The sequence below is a fragment of the Bombus pyrosoma genome, linkage group LG2 (assembly GCF_014825855.1).
Source record: "Bombus pyrosoma isolate SC7728 linkage group LG2, ASM1482585v1, whole genome shotgun sequence".
NCBI lineage: Eukaryota > Metazoa > Arthropoda > Insecta > Hymenoptera > Apidae > Bombus > Bombus pyrosoma.
In genome coordinates this window covers 5996195-6017792 of record NC_057771.1, presented here as the reverse complement: position 1 = coordinate 6017792, position 21598 = coordinate 5996195, and the positions used below count along the sequence as shown (strand labels likewise).

The following is a 21598-nucleotide window of genomic DNA, read 5'->3' as shown; positions in this document are numbered from 1 at the left end:
CGATTTTCCATGCAGTTAACAATTGCGATTAATGTAGTCACTAGGTGCAGTAATTGCTTTCTTGCGTATAAGTAGCAGAAAATTTCTAGAACAGTTGCAAACTGTGCATGTACAAATTAAACCAAGGCACAAGTATATACAACAGCCGACGTTCGGTAAAAGCTAACATTCATTCTTCTTCCAAACTCAATTATGAATTTGTTTGTAATTTAATAAGTTAAAAACAATTTTCATGTTAAGGACAGACTAATATTATTTCATCACTTGTGCCGCCTTTTTCGCTTTGACGAGTTCGACCAGCTCCTGCAAACAATCGAAATATAGAAATTTAGAAATATAGAAAAACAATAAATTTGCAAATATATCTTTTTCGAAACGTACCTTATACCTCCTCATGCATTCTTTTTTCGTCCTAGTTGGAATACATGCTGCTATCTGATCCCATCTATCAGGCACGCTTGTAGGGTAAGTCTTCAACGCTTGTTCCAGCAGCTTTTGTTCCGCTGGAGTCCAAGGCTGTGCCTCTTTCTTACAATCTTTTTGTTCGGAACTAACACCGTTAGAAACAGGATGATCCAGGCGTTCAGTAACAGCTGGCATTCGGTCCTCAACCGATTCCTTCGTTTTCTTCTCGGCAATAAAATTATCGTAAGCTTTCTTATTTGCTTGCTCCTTTAAACTAGATCTACTGAAATCAGTTGATTGCAAATCTTTAGCCTTCGCAAGAACTTCCTTTGCGTCGCGTGTAACACCAGTGGAGGAAGTGCTATGTTGATTGATAAAATTTGCTACTACTTCCCAACGTTGATTCGTTCCTGCTGGGAACAAATTTACAGCTTTTATCAGAAGCTGCAAATCATTTTCACTCCATGGAGCGGTGTAAGATTTCACTTGCTTTTCCGGTGTGTTTCGCATATCACTAGAGATAACACCAGCTCTACGTTCTGCTTCTATTTTCTTCTCAGTTTCTTCCATGATACTGAGAAAGGCAGTTCTACCGTCACTCTGTAATTTTTTCATTGCCTCCTCCAACTGAACCAGTTTAAAAAGTTCACAAATTTTTTCAACGCTCTCCATGTGTCTAATAATTTCCTCTAAATTTTGAGCAAAGTAATTATTGGCTTTACAAAAATCTCTCAATGCCTTTCTTTCCTTACGAAGCGCCTTCTTCTGTGCTTCTCTTTCTTGTTTAAGCGCATCTAATTTTGCTTTTTCTTCAATCTCCCGTTTTTCTCTTTCCAATCTTTCCTTTTCCGCCGCGTCTCGCGCTATTCTCTCTTCTTCTTGCTGTCTCTCTTTTGCAGCTTTTTGTTTTGCTTTTTTTGCTGCTGTCTTTTTATCCTTATCTTCTTGCTGGAACTTTTTTATTCTGGGATCTATATTGTAAGCCATGTCGACCAACGTACGTATACGTGCCATTTCCTCCTTCTTCCGTTTCGCTCGTGTTGCTTTGTTCTTTTTCTCGATCCACTTACGCATATCTCGACTAGGAAAATAATTACATCAGATTATAAATATGCTAGAAGGTAAAGAAACACAGAAAAAATTTAATCGTGGTATACTTACTCTTGGCCGCTTTCTTTGTCCTCCTCATCTAAATAAGAATATTCGCGCCACGAATCAAAGTCATACCAAAACGAATAAAATTTTTCTACTTTATCCCTAGGTGTATCTGATCCACCCAGGCGCGGTACCGGCTTCTTCGTAGACCATCTAGCATTCTCTTTGAACGCTTTACCCATTAGCACGTAAAAGTTATTTTTACAGTCTTTTTCATCCGGCAAGTCGTCGCTAAAATACGGGTCCACACTGTCGTAACTCCGCCGCTTCATAGGGTTTCCCAAGATTTCCCAGGCCCTTGTTATGCAGGTGAAATAATCGTCATCTGGCCGGATTTCCTCGCCCAAAGCCTTCCGTTTATCGGGATGATATTTGAGAATTTTCTGCTTATCTGTAATTCACACATCAAATACTCCTCAACCGGGTTAATCATTGTATTAGGCACGACAGTGAACGATATAACACCTACATTCCTTTACAGAGTATACTTTGAACTTTCTTTACGTACAAGCCCTTTTTATAATATCTTCGGTTGCTTTGTGTCTAAGCTTTTTCAAGCCTAACACCGCATAATGGTCTTGATCTTTCCATTCCTTTGGGTCCAATGACCTAAGATACTCCAAGTCATCTTCACATTGGAACTGTGAAAGATCTTCTTCGTCGGATGATTCGTCGGATATCCTGGCAGGCATAAGGCTGCGATGAAACTGAGCCGCCCATGCTTGTGCGGTGGAATACAGGACTAAGGGACCTGCTGTACATGTTTCCACGGATGAATCTATAAATTATATTTTGCAGTTGTTAAACTTCTTACTTCTTCATTCTACTCAAACTTAGAAGTTGAAAGGCTTTTCATTTAACCTATATGTGAAAATAATTTATATTTTTCGACCACATGGTATAATATACAAGGGCAGTAAAATATTCATAATTTAATTATTCCAAACAGCGTCATTGTTACAACTAAAATATTTCTAATCATTCATAAGCTATAGAACTTACTGGTGTACATACAGTGTGAACATTAGAAGGAATTTTTTTTTAATTCTGCAATGCCTCTATGTACCCCTTGAAACGATCGTATTTCGAGAAATCTAACCTCACATGGTCGATGTCAAAAGGAGAATATTAACAAAACTGCTGAAACTTACCGGATACTGTTTTTAAATTAGTTGAATTGTCATCGTTTATATCGTTCCTCATCGTTAGTCGTCAATAGGATATTAACTTTTACAAACAAATTACTAGAGGAACTCCAACGAAAACATAAGCGAACGGACTATCGTACTACGGACATCTCAATAAGAAACGATCACGTTATTTGGCGCTCCACGGGTACGTTAGAATAAATATCAACTATCCAATCTGTAAACATCGACCACGTACAAATATTCATTCGACTATGTAACTATACTATCTAGTATGTTTATTATAGTACATACTATTATTGTACTATTAGTATATAATGCAATTATTGTACTTTTGAGAAATGTTACGTAATTCAAGGTTATCTGATTGTACATACATATGTATATATACGTGTAGATTAGAAATAACCCGACACGAGTAATTAGATTGTGAAATAGTTTAATGTTTATTTTAAATATATTTGTGAAAATATGATACACATTGTACGAAGAAATACTCTTGTAAATATTCAAAAATACAAATATTTTAATCATACTTGTTGGGATCGTACTTTGGACGGAAATAACATTTTTGGATCAATCATTTTTGTTGGGAAGACTAGGGGTATTTGTTATTTTTCTTTCTCATTTTACAACGGTTGGCACAAACACCGCTCTTTTTCGCCGCGCTCTAAAACATACTATACATATGTGTAAATATATATAATATATATAAAATTTAATAAAACATTTTTTGTTGAAACGATAAGGAAACATTAAAAATTCAACAAATGTTTATACATTTTAAGAAGCGATGTCGTTGCGAAGTACGTGCAAATTAAAAATTAGAAATGTTAGTTGAAAATAAATTAAAGCCCGCGAACTACGAAGTAGCAGCAGTTAAATGTATGAAATGGTCGAAATAGGTTGAACGAGCAGTATGCAATTATCACCAATTATTTCGAACACATAATTAATCTCAACATCAACATTTGAAAATACCAGAACGGAAGATTGTTTAGTTATCTACTGATGACCAGGCGATGACAAACGTCTCTGTGATTGATATGGGTTTTGCAGTAAGCGTGGCGAGCATTCAATTACTCGTAGTAGTAGCGCATCTATATAATCCTCCAAGTCGTTTAGACGTTTCTTCTTGTCTGTTACTTCTGCTTGCAGCTGTAGCGTTAATTCGATGAGATCCTGTATTGAAAAAATTTAACCGTCGCATATTATTCGGATCTCTTTTTTATAATTTCAAAACCAGCGATTTACAATAATAATATTAATGGTAATACCACAAGCGTATTTACCTCTCTCGATTTCCCTTCGAATTGTGCGAGAATTTCATGCGGTAGGTGGCTTTTTACCGACGCTGTAGTTTTAATCGCATCTTCACCTCCGATGATAATTCTCTCCCCGGATAAATTATTATCGTCATTGAAGTCTTTAAATTTATTCTCTTTCTCTTTCTTCTTGTCTTTCCTCGATTGCTTTTCATCTTTAGGACTCCAACAACTGTACTTATCTTCTTTCTTCTCTTTGAGTTTCTCTTCTCTTACGTTCTTCTCTTTTGTCGATGCAAACTTATCTTCAAGTTTGTTCTTTGTTAGCAGTACATCACGCGGTGCAGGGCTTGGAATCTCTGGAAGTTCTTGACGTTTCAAAGTCGAAGAAGGTGAATTTATGGGTGATGATTCGCGATATTCATCCTTTGGTTCGTCTATCACAATTTTTGGACTTGCTTTGCTCTCCCATCTAAATATATCAACGGCGTATTAATACAATCGTTTCCATTCAGATTGAGATTTCACACGGTAAGAACAATTTTATTCACCTTTTAACATTGTTATTAACTTGTTTGCCATAAAGCTTCAAACCCCATTCATCATCTTTGATATTGTCCACTTTCGATAAGGAGGTAGTGGAAGCGCTCATAGAGAATCGTGGTGGTTTGTTGGGTGCTGCGTTCGTTGGCGCTGGTGGAACATGATGTGCCTCGAAATTGTTACTGGAGGAGTTACTCGAAGCGATCGAAGCTACGCTGTTACTGTTGGCGACAACCGGAGCATTTAAAGACGATGCCGAGCTCTTGTGAGACAAATCGTCAAACTGAAATATACAGTTGTAAAACTATGAATTATCATACAAGAAATTTAAATAACAACAAATCGATAGATTCATAGTTACCGTAAATTCGTCTTCATCCTCACTAATAACACCAGGGTCAGCTTCTCCAGGTTCTTGTCTCGTAGTGCGGAACTTGCGCTCGTCCTTTTCGTTCAGGTCATCTGCTTTGTCCAAATTGTGCTTGCTCTTTCCTTTCACGCGATTCCCGATCGATTTGGCTAATTTTTTTAAACCTTTACGCTTCTCGAAGCTGCCTATACTGAGTAAACTTCCGCCGATCGAATGAGCAGCCGTGGATAATTGTCCAAGGGAACTTTTGTGACGTTCCTTGTGGCTCAAATCGGTCAAACTGCCAGCTTTCACGATGAAACCTATCTTCACTTCAAGCTCTCCTCTCTCCTTCGTATTTTCCTTGCCTGGTTTACTCCCAAGAGTGTACCTACATATAATTAGAAATTTTTCAGAACGAAATCTTGCTTTTTAATTCTCGTGTAACTTTATCAACGTTCTCAGCGTTATGTAATATTGAACAACGTACCATCTATTCTTTGGTCTCTCGTAAACATCGAAACTGGAGAGAGGTATGCTGATAGTGCCGAGGAATTCGTCGACACCCAAGAAGTTGCGATGAAGGGCCGTAAGGACAATCTCTGCGGTGTTCCCTTGTTCCGGTATGAGTAGCTCGCATTCTTCGTGCCATTCCACATCCTTCGACGCTTTCTCCTTCACAGACGTTTGGTATTTTTCCTTGCCAAGCGCGATCGTCACGAAACAATCGTTGGTCTCTGCGTTGTTAGATCGAAGCATTTAACGTGGGTGGAGACGGTTAACCGCAAGGTTAGGATTAACAAGCCGCGCGACGAATATTAAAAATGTCGCACAGGCCACGTTTATTGTCTACTTATTGACCGTATAAATTACATTCGCGATATTCTCTTCACCCGCCCGGACAGCCCCAGTCGTTCTTTTATTTATATTTAATTTGTCGCAATACGTCGAACGTGACATTACTCGCGAAATGACCTAATATTAAATGCCTTTGAAATTGTAGTCGTTTTAGCCGTTCCTTTACGTCATATATGTCAGATTGCGCAGGGAAACGTAACAAAATTCGTTGATGTCAGTATCTTTTTTTTTTTTTTATTGAAGCGTGTCTAGTTTCAAAACAATGGAAGACGAAATTTTACCGGTGTTTCGTCATTGTGCTATATTCGAATCGAATTTCGCGAACCATGCAAAACCGTTTAAGCTGCACAGCATATGTATAAAGCAACGTACAAAGGCTCGATAATCTTAACCTCTTAACTCAGGAAATCTCAGATTACCGGGACTTCCTCCTTACTTGCCTCCGAGTATAGAAACTGTAATCGTGCAACCAAATATATTTGCTTGTTTTATATATTTACAACCTTCTAAAAAACTTGCAATCTCTCCTCAAAAATTTAAAACGTTGTTGAAAATATTCATGTATACTTCACCTCTACAAATATCGTAGCCTAGTTACACGCTGTATATCTATACGAGTATACTCTACTCTAGTTATGTGCATTTTGTCTGTATACAGCATATTGTATGGCTAAACTAAGACGATTCAAATGCTTAAGAGAGAAAAGAAAATAATTCAAAGCTCACGACGTAACTCGCGTATTATAACATTTCACTAACAATATTCGTTCAATTTGTGCAACGACCACTCGATATATCGTATGAAATTTGTACCATTGTCGTCAGCGTCAACGATCAGCCAGGATACTCACTGTGTTTTCCTTTGGTTAATAAGTTCTTCGCTCTTTGAACTGCGAACAAAGAAAACGTTTTGTTAAATTCTAGAAAAAAGGGAAAAGTAACGAATGATTTATTCCTTGATGACAGAAAGTTCCGTTATGTTTCGGGTGTTCGAATAAACATACTAAATGCTAAAATTTCACAGCCTTTAGTATCTGTGTATCTGAAGTATCTGCGTATTCAAAAATACGATAAAGAGAAAGAGGCGTAGCTATGGATAAATCAGACGTGTATTTTATTATGCGCGATAAAACGAAATGGCATCTGGCCAGAGCACAGAGCCATCGTTAGAATATCTGAGATAATAGGCGTTTTGTAAAAACGCATCATGACCGACGAGCATACCATAGCTTCCTATCACGGTAAAAGCGTGAACGTATCGCTTCCCTATTGTTCCATTATTCTATTGCATTCTTACCGCGAAATCCTGCTATTATCGCATTGCTATTCTGCTATTTTTGACTATCCCGTGCTGCGTACTCCTTTTTATGGAGGATATGTACAACGTCAGAAATAAATTCTACGCTCAATACGTATATCGTAACGCTGGCACGTAAACTTACGTTTGATATATCTTCTTCTTTTGGTTGTGTGCACCGCGCATGTGGAAATTTCGAATTTTTATGCAATTCTATATTTTAATGTACGTACGTAAGCAAAGACAGCTAAGTGAGACAGCAAGTAAAAGGGAGCTATATAAAAATTTGTTTCCACGTAAACGTAGATATAAATTATAGATGAAGATAAAAATACGTGAAATGTCTGAAGTAAGGTTCATATTTTAATGTTTAGCGCCGCTAGCGTTAGGAATAGAAACAACTTTCTATACAGATTCTATTGCTTTAGTTTTTTTTTTTTTTTTTAAATATTATACCAACTTATTAAATTACTATCTATTAGGGATCTATTAGGGACTTGTTTCTACATTGAAATTCCGTACAGAATTTTTTAATACATAGATTCCGTTTTCGCAGTTATTACGCACTGTACTAAACTGTTAATTAATGCAGACGCTTTACTTTACATATTTTATGTACTTTTGCATTTTAACAATTTTAAATTTCCCGCAAGTGCATAAACATTCACAGTCTAATTGTATATCTTCAATAATGGTTTACAAAAATAAATATCAACGTTCAGAGAATAATTTCAGCTTCGAGCCTGCTATAATAATATTTGCTTTGTACTCTAGTCGCGAGACAACGATGCATGAAATGCACTCGATGACTAGAATTCTTTCTACAATCGCATAAAATGTATCGTTTTCCTCGATTTCTCGCCGAACAAAGCCAATTGGATGGGAAAATCAACTCTCTCGCTGCATGCTTCCACGACTCGATTAGACGAAGCGAGGCGTTCGTTACAGCTGCAGCCGAATACCGTTTACTCGGAAAGGAACATTCTTAACGGTTCGAGATCACAGCTAATTAAGCTGATATACTTCTTTTTTCTACGAGTAAAAAATTCCGCAATGATTCATCACACGACACAGGGCAAATCCTTAAATTGACCGTTGGAAATATCTTTCTATCGTTGTAAATAAAGGAGATAGAGCTCTTCATTAACCGTCTTTTAGAAGTTGCGATTATCCGCTGTGATAAAGTAGAAAGTATAACTTAAAATGTCGCTTACGTTAGATAAAGGAAAATCAGGAGGAGTCAGGATAGAAAACTAAAGGGCACTTAAGGATATAACTACGATCCTGGAAAGAGGACTCGAATATACGAATAAGAAGGGGGAACATCATCAGCTGCTCCTACATATGCTTTCACACTCTACCTATTTTGCATCGAAACGAAAGTATTAAATGCTTGTCAACTCGCATATAAATGTTCTATACGTTAAAATCGATAAGAGAAACAATCTCATTAAACATTCAAACGAAATCACGTCGAAAATATAGTTTAATATCGATAATGATATTTCGTCGAATTAGTTGTATCGACTTGCATTTATCGTGCTAATTTCCTGAATTTTAACAAACAAAATAAGCCGACCAGTTTTCAGAAGTTGACTCATCGTATATTTAAGCTATGGATAGCCGCGCGCGGTTTAAATATGTACATCGTCCTTAATTTGGCACGATTCGGAGACGTCGCAAAATCGTGGTAGACGATTTTCATACGAGGCGTCCGTCTAAAGTCTAGAGTGAAAATATTTACATCCACCAAGGAACTAGAATGCGCAAGCTCGTGCATATATGTGATAAAACATGCAAGTGCACATGTAAGATTATTATCTTTTCGATTGGAGCAGCGTTCGTGTTTTTAAAGTATTCGAGTTTTCACCGTCTCTTCCCAATCTGTCTATCGCGTTACGCGACGCTGCACTCGAATGCGATGAAAATTTTCTTCGACATTCGCTTTTGCCAACGTTTGCGATGGTACACGTTGGCCAAGAAAAATTACACCGTCGCAACACGATCCGCATTAACCATTTAAAAATACCGTGACAATTGAGGTCGCTTGAGTAAGACATGCGTCGTTGACTATAAAGATATACATTGGTAGACGACAGCACGAGAAACACCTAGTAGAGTCCCGGTAAATACATTTCTGGAACGTATTAACGAGATTGCAAGGTTTCGATTGCCTACATTCGACGAAGGATACCTACGTAACCTAGCCTACGTGTAAGCGGTAATTGGTTTACGGTACATCTGTTTCGATACGAACCACCTGCCGCACAAATAACCTTCTTATCCGCTACGTCAAGGAATTTGCTTCCAGGTTCGTATGCACTTACCTGTCACTTGAACGTGCGTCGGACTCCACATTTTGTTCGATTCGGTTACAGCGTACAATTACGATAATTCATCTGTTGTTCCTTCTATCGAGAAACCGATCTACGTATCTATCACTATCCTAATGCCGGCTACTGGCATTACGCGTTTTCGTTTGCACAACCGTAGGTGTTACAGAAACAAACCACGTCAACAACAAACTAACCGCGTCCCAATGTATCAACGACAACTATACTTGACTACTGTTCGAACAACCGCTACGTCTGCCTCGCGCATCGCGCACCATTACGGTAACCATCGCGCATCCAGTTTCGCGCAGCCACTACGCTCGTGCTTCAGGCTTGTTCGATGCATTTCAATAGCCCTGTACCATAATAAATATAGCTGATTACTTATTGCTAGTTGAAGCTTGAAAACAAATAGAAAATTAATTTGTTTGAGGAATTATTTATATTAAATATTATCTAGAAAGCAAAGCGAAGAATACAGTATTGTCCAAAATTGATACAGATTTTATAAATGCTTTCTCGCTATGAGCTATTAATTTTAACAATAAACAAATTTTCTCAGTGAGTGAGCTGTTCCATTCTTCTTGTCTATGTTGGATAGCGAAATTATTCTGTCTAAGGTTCCATTCTAAAAGAAAACGTATAACATACGCGTATTTAACAAAAGTATGGAGTTGGTAGAGGACAGGTAAACAATATATGTCCATGTATCGTACAATCATCGCGATTAGTCATCGGCAAAATACGAAGATACAGAAGCAGAAATTAGACATGTGAATATGCAAACATATGTACAGTACTGTAACAATGCTGTAACGATGAATAAGTAAACAGTATACGTGCTTCTAATTAATTAGTCACGATGTTTATATTATCCTGACGAAACTGATATGTTTTTGTACTTAAATAATTAGATGATTCGCGTATCGACAAAGATAAAACAGTTTTACGTTCAAGTTATACAGGTAAGTCCTTTGTAGAAGATAAAGCGGGTATTTTGGGAAAAGATATCCTACTTGGGTAATTAATGCGTCAAGTATTCGGAAAATTCTTTATTGTAGATCGAATCGCTTCACGCCCACTTTATCACTGATTCGTCACCGTTATGTTATCGCGTAATTTACCTCCTTTTATCATCATTCACGATACACATATGTATTTTATTTGTTGGATTGAACTTAAGGCGATCGTTCCTTTACATTATGTTCACGCATTGTAGGTTATTTACTATTGACAATTACTACAGTAGCGATTTATTTATTGACTTTGAACATCCATTATTGTATTTAAATAAAAATAGATTCTATAACTTATAATTTATAATTTAGATGTGCAAATTCTAATTTAAAAAGAATCTTACACATCACGTATGTATGTTTGTAACATGCTGAAGCGTATCGCGTTACGAACTTTTATCTCTTTGAGATTCAATTAAAATGCTAAAATGCAGAAATTAAGAAAGACATCTTTCGTGACTACTAAAATGTGGATCCGTTTACTTTATTACATATGTATAAATACTTACCAAACATGCACGTAAAGCGTGTATTCAGATATTTGGAATTATAAAACCGTTTACTAAAAACGTTACAACGTCACTTCTCAAACAACAGTATATATATATTGTGTTTCAAAAATTTTTCCACTCAGAAACAAGCGTCGAATATCGTATATGTCATAATGTGATATTTCATGCAATCAATTGTTCCTTGAACGTTTATAAAATTTCAAATCATATCAGTGAAGTGAATCAGTCAAGTTTGATGGTTAATAAAAGTCATCTAACAGTTATAAACAGGATATAAACTACGACATAAAGAGGTTCTTCTACAAATACTAAAAGTTGTAATACATAATTCTTTCTTTCTTAATCGCTAGTAATTTCTTTGTTTGTTATTTTTTATCATATCGACGATATTTTTACCTATACTTTATCGTGGAAAGATAATTCTATTTTGTGATTTATTTTATGCCTTAATACGACTCTGAATTCATTAAACGTGTACTTGCAACAGGTGTCCAGTATATTTTTTAATAAAGCGGCAATTATAACGAATAACTCTGGTTGATAATGTGACATTTGCATAAGGAAACGCGTTCATTGAAGCAATATAATCGAAGAAACAATATGTATTCGTTATTATAATAAGATAAAATTCGATAAATTTTGATGTTTCCGATTTTGCCCGTTGATCCATCTGGATTTTGTTAATCTACCGATAGATGGTGCTATATTAGTTGTCAGGCAAGTAACAATATCATCGAGCCGTCCCACTACGTTAGTCCAATCAGCTAGTTGCGTTCACCTTCGTTCTCCTAGTTCCCCTTCTCCTAAGATTTTCGATCTTTCTCTCTCCTACTCGCTTACTTACCTTAGTTTTTAGCCGAAGTCAGCGACAGCGTCTTGCACGGATTGCTTCTTGGTTATGTCGATTAGCGCGTCTTTTTCGATCGATTGCTCTTAAATTCTTGATATTTCCAAGTTCCAGCTGTCAATTCGTTCGCAGCTACTGGTCACGTGACCTAGTGTGTGCGTAAACCAACCTTTAAGTTTCGAATCCCCCACGCTAGTGGTCACCGATTCACTTGGATTCACGACAGTGCATACCGCCAGTCGGTTCGAATAATCGCCTCGTGGCAGGTGAAGACGAAAATCGGCGAAGCCGAGCCTGCCAGCTATCCAATCACCTAGTCAACCAGCCGCCGTATGAGGTACGGACGAGCCGTGAGACCGCGCCTCGATCGTCGATCTTGCACAGAAAATTTTGTTACCGATTGCGGTTCGACACGGCGTGCAAACTTTCTCGCAGCGATCCGTGTAACGCGTGTTACTTTTCCTCGTCTTCTTTCCTCGCCTAGTTGTTAGTCGGCTTCGATTCCCCTCGTTTCGGTCGCTTTTTGTTTCGTTTAGTGCGCTACGAGGGTGAGGCATGTCTTCCTTCAAGGGTGATAAGATTCCGTGTGCACGACTTTGCCATATCATCAAGTGGGATGATTTTGACGGCTATGGGTTCAATCTACACGCGGAAAAAGGCAAGAACGGTCAATTTATCGGTAAGGTGGACGATGGTTCTCCTAGTCAGGCTGCTGGTTTGCGACAAGGTGATCGAATCATCGAAGTTAACGAGATCAACATCGCGAACGAGACCCACAAGCAGGTTGTTGAACGCATAAAGGCCTTCCCCAATGAGACGAAACTTCTGGTGGTCGACCAAGAGGCCGACGAATATTTCAGGGCCAACAACATCGTTATCAAGGGCACCATGGCGAACGTCAAGGTGAACAAGACCCCAGAGAAGAACCCGAATAGTATCGAACAAGAAGAGCTCAACGGCAGCAACGTCTCCACGGATGAGGTGCGTACAGTTTAGTTCGCGAACACAGTTTCCCTAAATCCCAATTACCTTCTGGAAGTTACCTGTTGCCCGACGCAGCGAAATCTTCACTGAGTCGAGCGAGTCGGTCGATCCACCTGTTGCTTCGGTACGTGTATCGGTCGTTCGACTATTTGTCGTGACCCCTCACGTAGAATCACACCTTCAAGAGGTAGGCGATCGTTTTCTATGCATCTCTGCGAATTTTTCTCAAGAACGTTTTAAAAAATTATCTGTTATTATCAACGTCGTAAAAGTCGCGATAAAACTTGTAATTTAAGGAGTTTTGAAACGCTCTTCGACAATTTGAAAGCGTACGTTCTTTTTTTTTTTTTTTTTTTTTATTAAACACCGATTAATATGTAATGGTATGATTTAGCTAAGAATTAGCGTACTGTTTTTTCTACAATAATATCTTTAGACGTGAGTCACAGGAACGTGTCGATTTGGTCAAAATAATAAACCGTGTTTCGCGTGTGATGTGTTCCCCGCTACACACTTTGCGAACATCCAATTTGGTAGGAAGGTAGATTTTGATTTTACAAATAATCTTAGCATAATATCTGGATCGTGATTCGTCTTATCAACATCTTAACGACATGCGCTAGGATCATTGTTATTTCAAGGCAGTAAAATAACAGTCTTCTTTTATTACATATTTAGAGATAAGTGTTTCACCAGGTTGCGGTCTTGAACATCTGTGTTTACCACAGTTGGCCAGTAGAAGCGAGAGAAAAAGTTAGCACGCCATACGTGGAACGCTGCCTCGCCGTCTCACCGTATAATACGCGAACGCATGAACAAATAAGTAGAAACGGGGAATTTCGATTTTTTGTTCCATACTCGGAAAATGAATACCGACGAATTGCACGAGATTATTCGTGTAACGCGTGTAAGTAATATCGTCAATACGGAAAAAGCATTTGTCAATACGTTTATCGAGTCATCGTTTCTGTTTGATAACTCGTTCGAAAATCGACTTTGTTCAACGTCGTGAAAAGATTGTCTACGCTAAAAATATAACGTTTGGCGAACAGATGTTGTGATATAATATAGTACAATTGGCGCATCGGATACATATGTATGAACATGCTCGCAAGTGTTTATGAACTTGTTCATATTGTTTCGATACGGTGAATGTTTTACATTAAAAAAGGCTACCATGATACAGTATCTCGTGTTTTCGCTAGTTTCTTTCCAGTAAAGCGCCGTCGAACGATAACACGTTAGATTTTGATACCATTATCGCAGCCTCAACGAATACGAACTCATCTTCCTCGCGGGATGCCTCCTACGTGCGACCATTGTACTGTTCTCGCTCGATAAAACTTATTCTCTAATTTTTAACATCGCCCCGTTGTTTCAGTCATTTTCGACATGCGCATATTATACCAGTCGTATATTTATCGTTCAGAAATTTCTTAAGTATCGTTAAGAAATTTCTTAAGAGAAATAAAAACATTATCGATACGTGCGATATTTTCTTGAAATTTTTCGCCAGAAATTTTCTTCCAACGTTAAGAAGAATTACATCGCATATTGATAATATATTTACAAAAATAATTAAAAGCGCAAAACATAAACTATTCGATCATGGAAAAGAACGAATCAAGCGAATCGCAATTATCTATCCGTTGATCCACTTTTGCCACACCTAGTGGTAAACGAGCGGATTGAAATTTAACACGCGATGGAGCGTTTCGTTTGTACGTTATTTATTTCATCGCGTCACGTCCGCGAATTTCAGCTTGGTACGAAGCAAATACTCGGGGATTTTTTCTCAAGGTCTCTGAATCATGTTCCGTCTCGTTTCCTTCCTAACGATTCCAGCTCCTTCTTTCGAGACGCGGAATTATTAGAAAAACCAATTTTCCTGTTTCGGCTTCAGTTTCCTTGTTTCCGTCGGTTGATTCACTGCTGCTAGAAGGTGAGCGTTCACGAGCACCGAATGACTCATTCGTTTTGTTCCCGAGCGATAAGACACGTAGGAAAGCGTATCACGAGATTCGTTTCTTGCTCGTTATATTGTACGATCGGTTCTCGCGAAGAAATTCCAAGACGCCCGATTGGATTTATCGGACGAATGTTTCGACTGTGTTCGCTCGGTTATCGAGTAGAAACAGGGTGCTATCGTTGAACGATATCGTCGTCAGCATTCTCGGATGTAACAATTACGGTGCTAATCGACGGAAGTTTCTCCTTTACAAAATGGCACGTCACTGGCCTTAATTCGTCTTTATGGGATCCGCGCGTTCGATCGTCTTGCCGCGATACGCTCGCGCCGCGAATCCGATCACGGCAACTATCTCGCGATCGAAAGATTCGTCCTCCGTCGATAGGACTCACCGGATATCCGGTCATTTTTGCGGCGTAAAATTACGTAAATTTCGCGTTCTACCGAGCTACGTAATCGAAGACGCACGCGTATCCGCGATCGTGCTGCTCACGCTGTCTCGTACGCTATAAAACCACCATGAAATTATCCTCTACCGACCAACTGTTGGAACTACGCGAGATAATCGAACCTGTCGATAAAAGTCGCACTTCTGTCTAAATTCACGTTTTCACGAATACAGTTGGTAAACTGAAACTATGCACAGAGAATTGCTCTTACCTGTCAAATATATGATAATCGGATCGCAGGTGTTTATGCATTTATAGGGAATTCCAAGATGTAAAACAAACAAATCCAAAATATGGTACAATTTGTGATATTTAGTAGGTGAAACGAATCTCTAAATACGTTTCGTCTCTCTAGATGTATCTGTAAAAATATCTGTTTGCGTCCACGGACTAATTGCAACGATACTTTCGATATTTTATATACTTTCGCATATTACACGCATAGTACGCGTTTCTTTCTCGTATTTCTCTAAGAATTGCAAATTTTTAAGCCATTAAATTCCGTAATTGCGTGGTACGGCGCGCAATAGTTGAAACTCTTAGGCCATTTTCATAGTTATGAGATACGGTGTATGCGCATCGGGGGGAAAAAAGGATATCGGCACTCGGATCGATTAACGTGTTTCCACGAATGCTAATTTTACACTTTTACGCGACCCACGATCAATTTAATCGATCGTCCATCGTAATTTACGAGCTAAAAGGTTGCGTTGTCACGAGCCTGATCACACGTATAGTAAATAATTAATTGCCTCCGTGCAGACTGCTGGTCAAACTTCCTGTCACCATTTTCAATTGCGCAATAGAGCAAACCGTGTGGCATGCACGGTATACGAATGAGAGGGAAAACCGTTTGTCGCGCGAGTCTGATCTTCGAAGATTTTCACGAACGTGGCAGAATGCAACGGAGCAACGTCGCGACGGTCAAATCGGTGAAATACTTTCGTGGCAACGACTAGCTTTAAACGCCCGTTATTTGCTCTTATTCGGTTTCCGTGTGCAGCGATTTTCAAAGAAAGCGTGCCAAAAAGCCAGGCCGAATGCATATACAGATAACGGGGATTCCCCTCCCGAAAGGAATCGGGACAGTGGTCGCGCATAGTGTTTCTCTGCTCAGCAATAATTAAACATACGCGCAACTAAACAACACAGGACGATTCGATAATTTCCAGCCCGGCGACTACGCGTCATTCGATCCCAGCTTACGTATCCTTTTTTCCTTTCTTGCTCTTCAATAATAATCACATACTTTTTTGTGCACATACTTTGTCTTGAAGCACCTTGTAACAAGGACGTGGCTTCCGTTGTTACTTCGAACGGGATACTCGACGTAAGGAATTAGTCGTTCGCTATAAAGATCGTAGTTGCGATTAGTCGCGATTCTAGTCGATTGCATACGATATAAGCTCGCGTGGTTGCTGGAATTAATCGAATCGCGGGATGCCGGTGCCGACGCAACAATGCCGCGACATAGATTCTCGATGTTTTATGGAAAGTTACTTCAGCTTGATCTATGCCGGTATTAGATATTCATAGCATTATTGGACTCGCACGTTTATATCGAACGTTTTCGTTCGTTGCATCATCACGATCAGTCCTTCGACGTTACCAAAGCCTCGTTCGTATAAGTTAGGTTATCCGAATTCAAGTCACTCGAGGACGACAAACAAGTTGAGACCGTTTGATCAACGTGCGTCTGTTTTTTTACTTCACGCGACTCGAAATATTCTTTCGAGTTTCTACGCTCGTTTTTACTGAGGTCGTCCTCGGATTAGCGAAGTTGCTCCAACTTATTACGTTCTTAAGTTAAGGCTGGAAAATGTAATGGCTTGCTTGAAGGTAGGTACGAGTCGTGCGAATTCGAGTGATCTAACGAACTTGGCTCGTAGTCCCGTTTAAATTAGCCAAGTTACGCGAATCCAAACTGTTTGAATTTGAATAACCTGATTTCAAGAGGATATCTGCTGGTATATAAATGTTAATCACGATATTAATCATAGTTATAAATCTGGCATATAATTTAGTATTAAACATAAAGTTCAAGAAAGGTCAAATTGGTTTAGAACATCGATGCTAGTAAGTTGGAAATTATCTAGCGATCGTGCTGTTCTTTTCGTGTTCGAGAAACGTTTGAAAGAATCTCAACTGTATTCGAACGAAGCTTAAACCGAGTCGCTCGAGTTCCAGTAACTTGGCTGCTATAGACAAATCCCAAGTAGCACAATTCCCAGAGCGTAGTTAGAATTCGCAAAGTTCTGGCACGAAGATTCGAGGATCGTTGGAATCGTAATCGAGGGAAATTTCGATAGAAGCGAGTTTTTTCAATTGCGGCGGCGATAACAACGAGCCGCAGCAGGACAAACCGACTAACATTATTTCGAAGAGATTTAAACGGCCTGTGGTTGGGAACCGGTTTTCCATCGCGCTTGCCTTTTGCCGATGGAATTCCTTTAAGTACCGTTCGGAATATTGCATCAGGAGCCAAGGTCATTATGAGTTCCTTCCACGAATTTGTCCATCGTTTTTGAGCCGTGTGAAACTTGTCTGAATCGCGCGTATCTCATGATTACCCGGGAAAAGAGAACAATGCTGCGACCGATGTAACGCGTCTATTAATTGCCGCGTCCACGCTCTTACTTTCTATCGGCGGGCGTTAAGGAGAAACACTTTCTGTTGTATAACGGAAAATTGAAGCGTTTCGCTCGACCGCACCCCGTTAACGTAAATTTTCCTCGATATGAAAAATTTAGCCATAGCGTTAACCGCCAGATTGTGTCGATTCTTCGTTTCAACGATAATTTCTCCATTTATAGAAGATGAATAACTAAAAATAATGTAAATTCGTTTCATTTATAAATAATCGTGTCGCGTTTATATTTGCAAGCATCGAAGCTGATCTAATTGAAATTCACGATCGTTGGATAATTATCATAATTTTGTATGCATTTATGGGAAATTTAACCAGAGATATACAGAAATATGTAAAATATCCAAAGCTCGCTACTCATTGTAATACATTTTCCAGGTGACGGGAATGTCAGCCTACATGCCGCTTCTTCGATCGCGTTCATCAAATTATGGTTTCGCGTAAACATGCAAAGTCGAATAATTATAGAAGTTTCCGAATAACAGAGACAAACTGGTAAACAGAGAAACGTTTTCTCCAGGCTGGCGTTGCTGATTTCGTTCGAAGCGACCGATTTTCAATCTCTTCGAAGCGCATATTTCGGAAAAAAGTAGCGCGCCGCCGACTACCGGCCTTGATACGTGACACGAGTTCCTCCTGCCATTTACACGCTTTTTCTTTGTTCCGCCTTGTACTCGTCTGTACGTCTTTGTCTCTCCCTGTGCATATAGCGTAGCTAATATGCAAGCAGAAATGCGCGCCTGTGTCCAGAAATACATATTAGGCTTATAGATGAGGAAATTGTAAAGGGAAATGTGTTTTTTCAGAACGCGCATAAATCAAGTGGATCGAACGACACTTCGCACAGCGAGAGCAGCACGCTGACGGCAAGTGCGACGAGAACTTCGAACAGGAGCGAGAACGAGAACGAGAGCGAACGTGAGGAGTCTGGCCGAGAGAACGGGAACGGGAACATCAGGAACGAGACGACGATGGCGCACGTGCACGACACCGGAAACGGCAGCGTCACCGGTAACGAGCCACGACAGGGCCTGAACCTGAAGATGAGCGCCAAAGAACTCAGAGCCCAGCTGGCTGCGCGCAAGAAATACGATCCGAAGAAAGAATCGATCGGCTTCAAGGACAAGTTCGACATCGTACAAAAATTATAACCGTTGCTCTTGTCCGTCTCGTTCGATAGTCTTGTCGGCTATGCTGCGCGGTGCTGTTTCTTGTCTCGCTATTAGCAGTGTCAGGATGCTCGTGTCCTGACTGATCCGGATGAACGCAAAACACTGTCGGATATTTTTCTGAGTTACTGTATAGACAGAAATAGCTCGAGGTAATAGACATTTTTGAAATTCTAACCGGGCATATACACGCGTGCGGATATAACTATCTTTGTGTGTATCTGTTTGTACCTGCGAGTCCATTGAAGTCGGATGGTTTGCTACGGATAGGACGAAGAACGCATTTGAACGTTTCTAAATTGCTGAAAAGTCTGAACGTAATAACGCATTGCGAGTCGATCGAACGCTAAAATAGTTTCTTGTCACATTAGATATACAGTTGTCCCGCTAACTACAGCGAGAATTGCGCGCACCAAGGACGTTCACGACGACGCGGGAGAAAGTGTAGAACGTTGCGCGACGTACGACGCGTAACGCGCGCGTCATCCGTAATTTTCATTATTCCTTGTCAAATTTAACGTATCGTTCGTTTTCTTATTGTAATCGAAGGGGAACGTGTATAGCTTGCGAAGTAAACAGCGTCTTCCAGTTCTTGCGAGTAGTACGTAGATAGGAAAGCCTCTTTTTCATAAAAGTAACCGATATTTGACACAACGAGCAATATGCCGACACCCGAATGGATTATGTAATTTAAGAAATGTAACGATGTGCAAAAAATGCGGCGACACAATAGTGGGAAGACTCGGGCAAATTTCCACGTTCGTTGGAAGTTTCAACGAGCGTGTGCGACTATATATAGTTGAGAGAGTCGCAGGATTCGCAGGAAACTCGGGTACTCTCTAACTCGACATTGCTAAATATTACGACAACTTGTTGTGTAACTTTCAATTATCGCCGTCGTGATCCTTTTGCGTCGTGCTTCGTACCTTACGCGAATACCTAGAAGCTAGTTGTTTTGTTCTATTTTTTATTGCTCTTTTGTTTTTCGCACGATATGTACCTACATACATTCCGTTTTGCGGTAATTCCTGTAGCCACGATAAACACCGATCGGTAACACACGGAAACGCGCGACTTTATTATTTGTTTGATGAAGCGTTACAAGGAAAAGAAACGATTTATTGCCGATTTCGTCATATATTTTTTCGAAGCATTATATCGCACAAATTTCCAAACTCGATAATTAATTCGATCGACGCATCAGAGTCAAATAATGGATGCCGATATATTGAATTTAATACCCGATAATAAATCGATCGATAAATTGGATCGGACGTCACACTTTCTACGAATGATGTCATGCGAGTATCGATAACAGGATTCCTATATGGCTATTTTACGATTAAAGTACGATATCTTAGAAATAACAATATTTCGTGCTGTACATCTATTATTGGAGATCGATAGATTTGATAAGGTGAAGCGCTTTTGTAATTACAGCGCGGACTCTTATCTGTTTAAAGTCAGACAAAGATAGTTGTTTTGTTTTATTCATAATTCGTATTTCGTTAAAGCTGTTTTTATTTTGAAATAAATTTTACATATGTATAAAAAAGAATTCTTCTTTTGCGGTATTTTCAACGATGCAAATTTTAGATACATATGTATAACAGAACGGTTCGGTTGAAGAAACAACAGGTTGTAATCATTGAAAAGGAAAATGTAATTCTAAGAATAATTTGTTATTTGTGAATTTCGTCTATTGAAATTCGAATTTTCTGTTATAATTTTCGTCTACCATCGATAATCGGTGTCAAACGAATTAAAATGTCGATTTGATCGCGAATTGCGATCGATAACACCGCGCACTATAGAAACCGATCGACCGCATTATCGATCAAGAAGATCGAGTCGCTCAAGGTTAATTCGCTTATCGTGATCTATCGGTTTATGCTCTGCACCGAATATACGCTATGTAAATTCTTACATATTTCTCGTTTTAACGCAATACATTTGCAAAGTTCGATGCATATGCATGTTCATTTCTGTAAATATTAGATCTTCGTGCGTCAAGGTCGGTGCAACGATCGGAAGAACGAACGAACCATCGTCTTCATGCCTTGTTTCGCATTAATTAATATCGCTGGCCGTCGATATAGTACATACGTATCACGCGTTCGAGGCAGTTTGCGATATTTCTGCTAGTATTAAAAACGAAATTACAGTATACTGAAAACTTGAAACGATAAACTCTATCCCTTGACATTTTGAAATGTTAGTTTTCACGCAAACTATTGCACCGATTCCTTGAAATGTATATAAATGCTCTGAATAAGAGTAGAATACACACGTTGTTACAACTATTGCACAAGTTCAACGTATTTTTTAAGCGTAACTGTAAGCATTATGTTTGACGACAAGACTTAGTTGTACGTTATTCATCAAATTATGTTCATTTACGTACATCTCTGTATAAATAATATTGTACGTATATGACTCGTTTTATTTCTTACAACCTCCCATCGTCGGTACATTATGTCTTCGAAGTAACTCGTGTATATCGACACATCGAGAAAGACGATCGAAGGAAAAGCAAATCGAAGCTTCTATGTTCAACAGTTATAGGTTAACAGCTAGTTAAAGATACATATTAACCCATAACTTTTGTTGCGCTTAATTTACGTCTCGGAACACTTCTCAGAACAATTTCTC

General features: G+C 39.1%; 3 protein-coding genes across 5 annotated transcripts; 1 reads left to right on the top strand and 2 right to left on the bottom strand.

Annotated features, from left to right (window-relative positions):
* Window positions 1–195: 195 nt before the first annotated feature.
* LOC122572944 (dnaJ homolog subfamily C member 2) lies at window positions 196–3818 on the bottom strand. 2 transcript variants are annotated; one of them, XM_043738718.1, is made up of 5 exons: window positions 3690–3818; window positions 2069–2338; window positions 1567–1951; window positions 382–1486; window positions 196–303 (listed from the first exon to the last, which is right to left on the bottom strand). In XM_043738718.1, exons 2-5 carry the CDS (start codon window positions 2250–2252, stop codon window positions 253–255), a joined length of 1725 nt encoding a protein of 574 aa, XP_043594653.1. In that variant the 5' UTR covers window positions 2253–2338; window positions 3690–3818; the 3' UTR covers window positions 196–252. The 2 variants fall into 2 exon arrangements, with proteins under 2 accessions (XP_043594653.1, XP_043594643.1); XM_043738708.1 differs by lacking the exon at window positions 3690–3818 and adding an exon at window positions 2712–2907.
* LOC122572955 (rab11 family-interacting protein 2) lies at window positions 2321–9656 on the bottom strand. Of its 2 annotated transcripts, XM_043738737.1 has the most exons (8): window positions 9348–9656; window positions 6575–6613; window positions 5356–5602; window positions 4878–5256; window positions 4525–4799; window positions 4001–4445; window positions 3690–3890; window positions 2321–2338 (listed from the first exon to the last, which is right to left on the bottom strand). In XM_043738737.1, exons 1-7 carry the CDS (start codon window positions 9376–9378, stop codon window positions 3714–3716), a joined length of 1593 nt encoding a protein of 530 aa, XP_043594672.1. In that variant the 5' UTR covers window positions 9379–9656; the 3' UTR covers window positions 2321–2338; window positions 3690–3713. The 2 variants fall into 2 exon arrangements, with proteins under 2 accessions (XP_043594672.1, XP_043594663.1); XM_043738728.1 differs by lacking the exon at window positions 2321–2338 and having other exon boundaries at window positions 3131–3890; window positions 9348–9655.
* Window positions 9657–11833: 2177 nt separating this feature from the next.
* Window positions 11834–21377, top strand: LOC122572998 (Na(+)/H(+) exchange regulatory cofactor NHE-RF1). The gene is made up of 2 exons (XM_043738812.1): window positions 11834–12709; window positions 18584–21377. The coding sequence occupies exons 1-2, from the start codon at window positions 12284–12286 to the stop codon at window positions 18926–18928; spliced, it is 771 nt and encodes a 256-aa protein (XP_043594747.1). The 5' UTR covers window positions 11834–12283; the 3' UTR covers window positions 18929–21377.
* The last annotated feature ends 221 nt before the right edge of the window (window positions 21378–21598 follow it).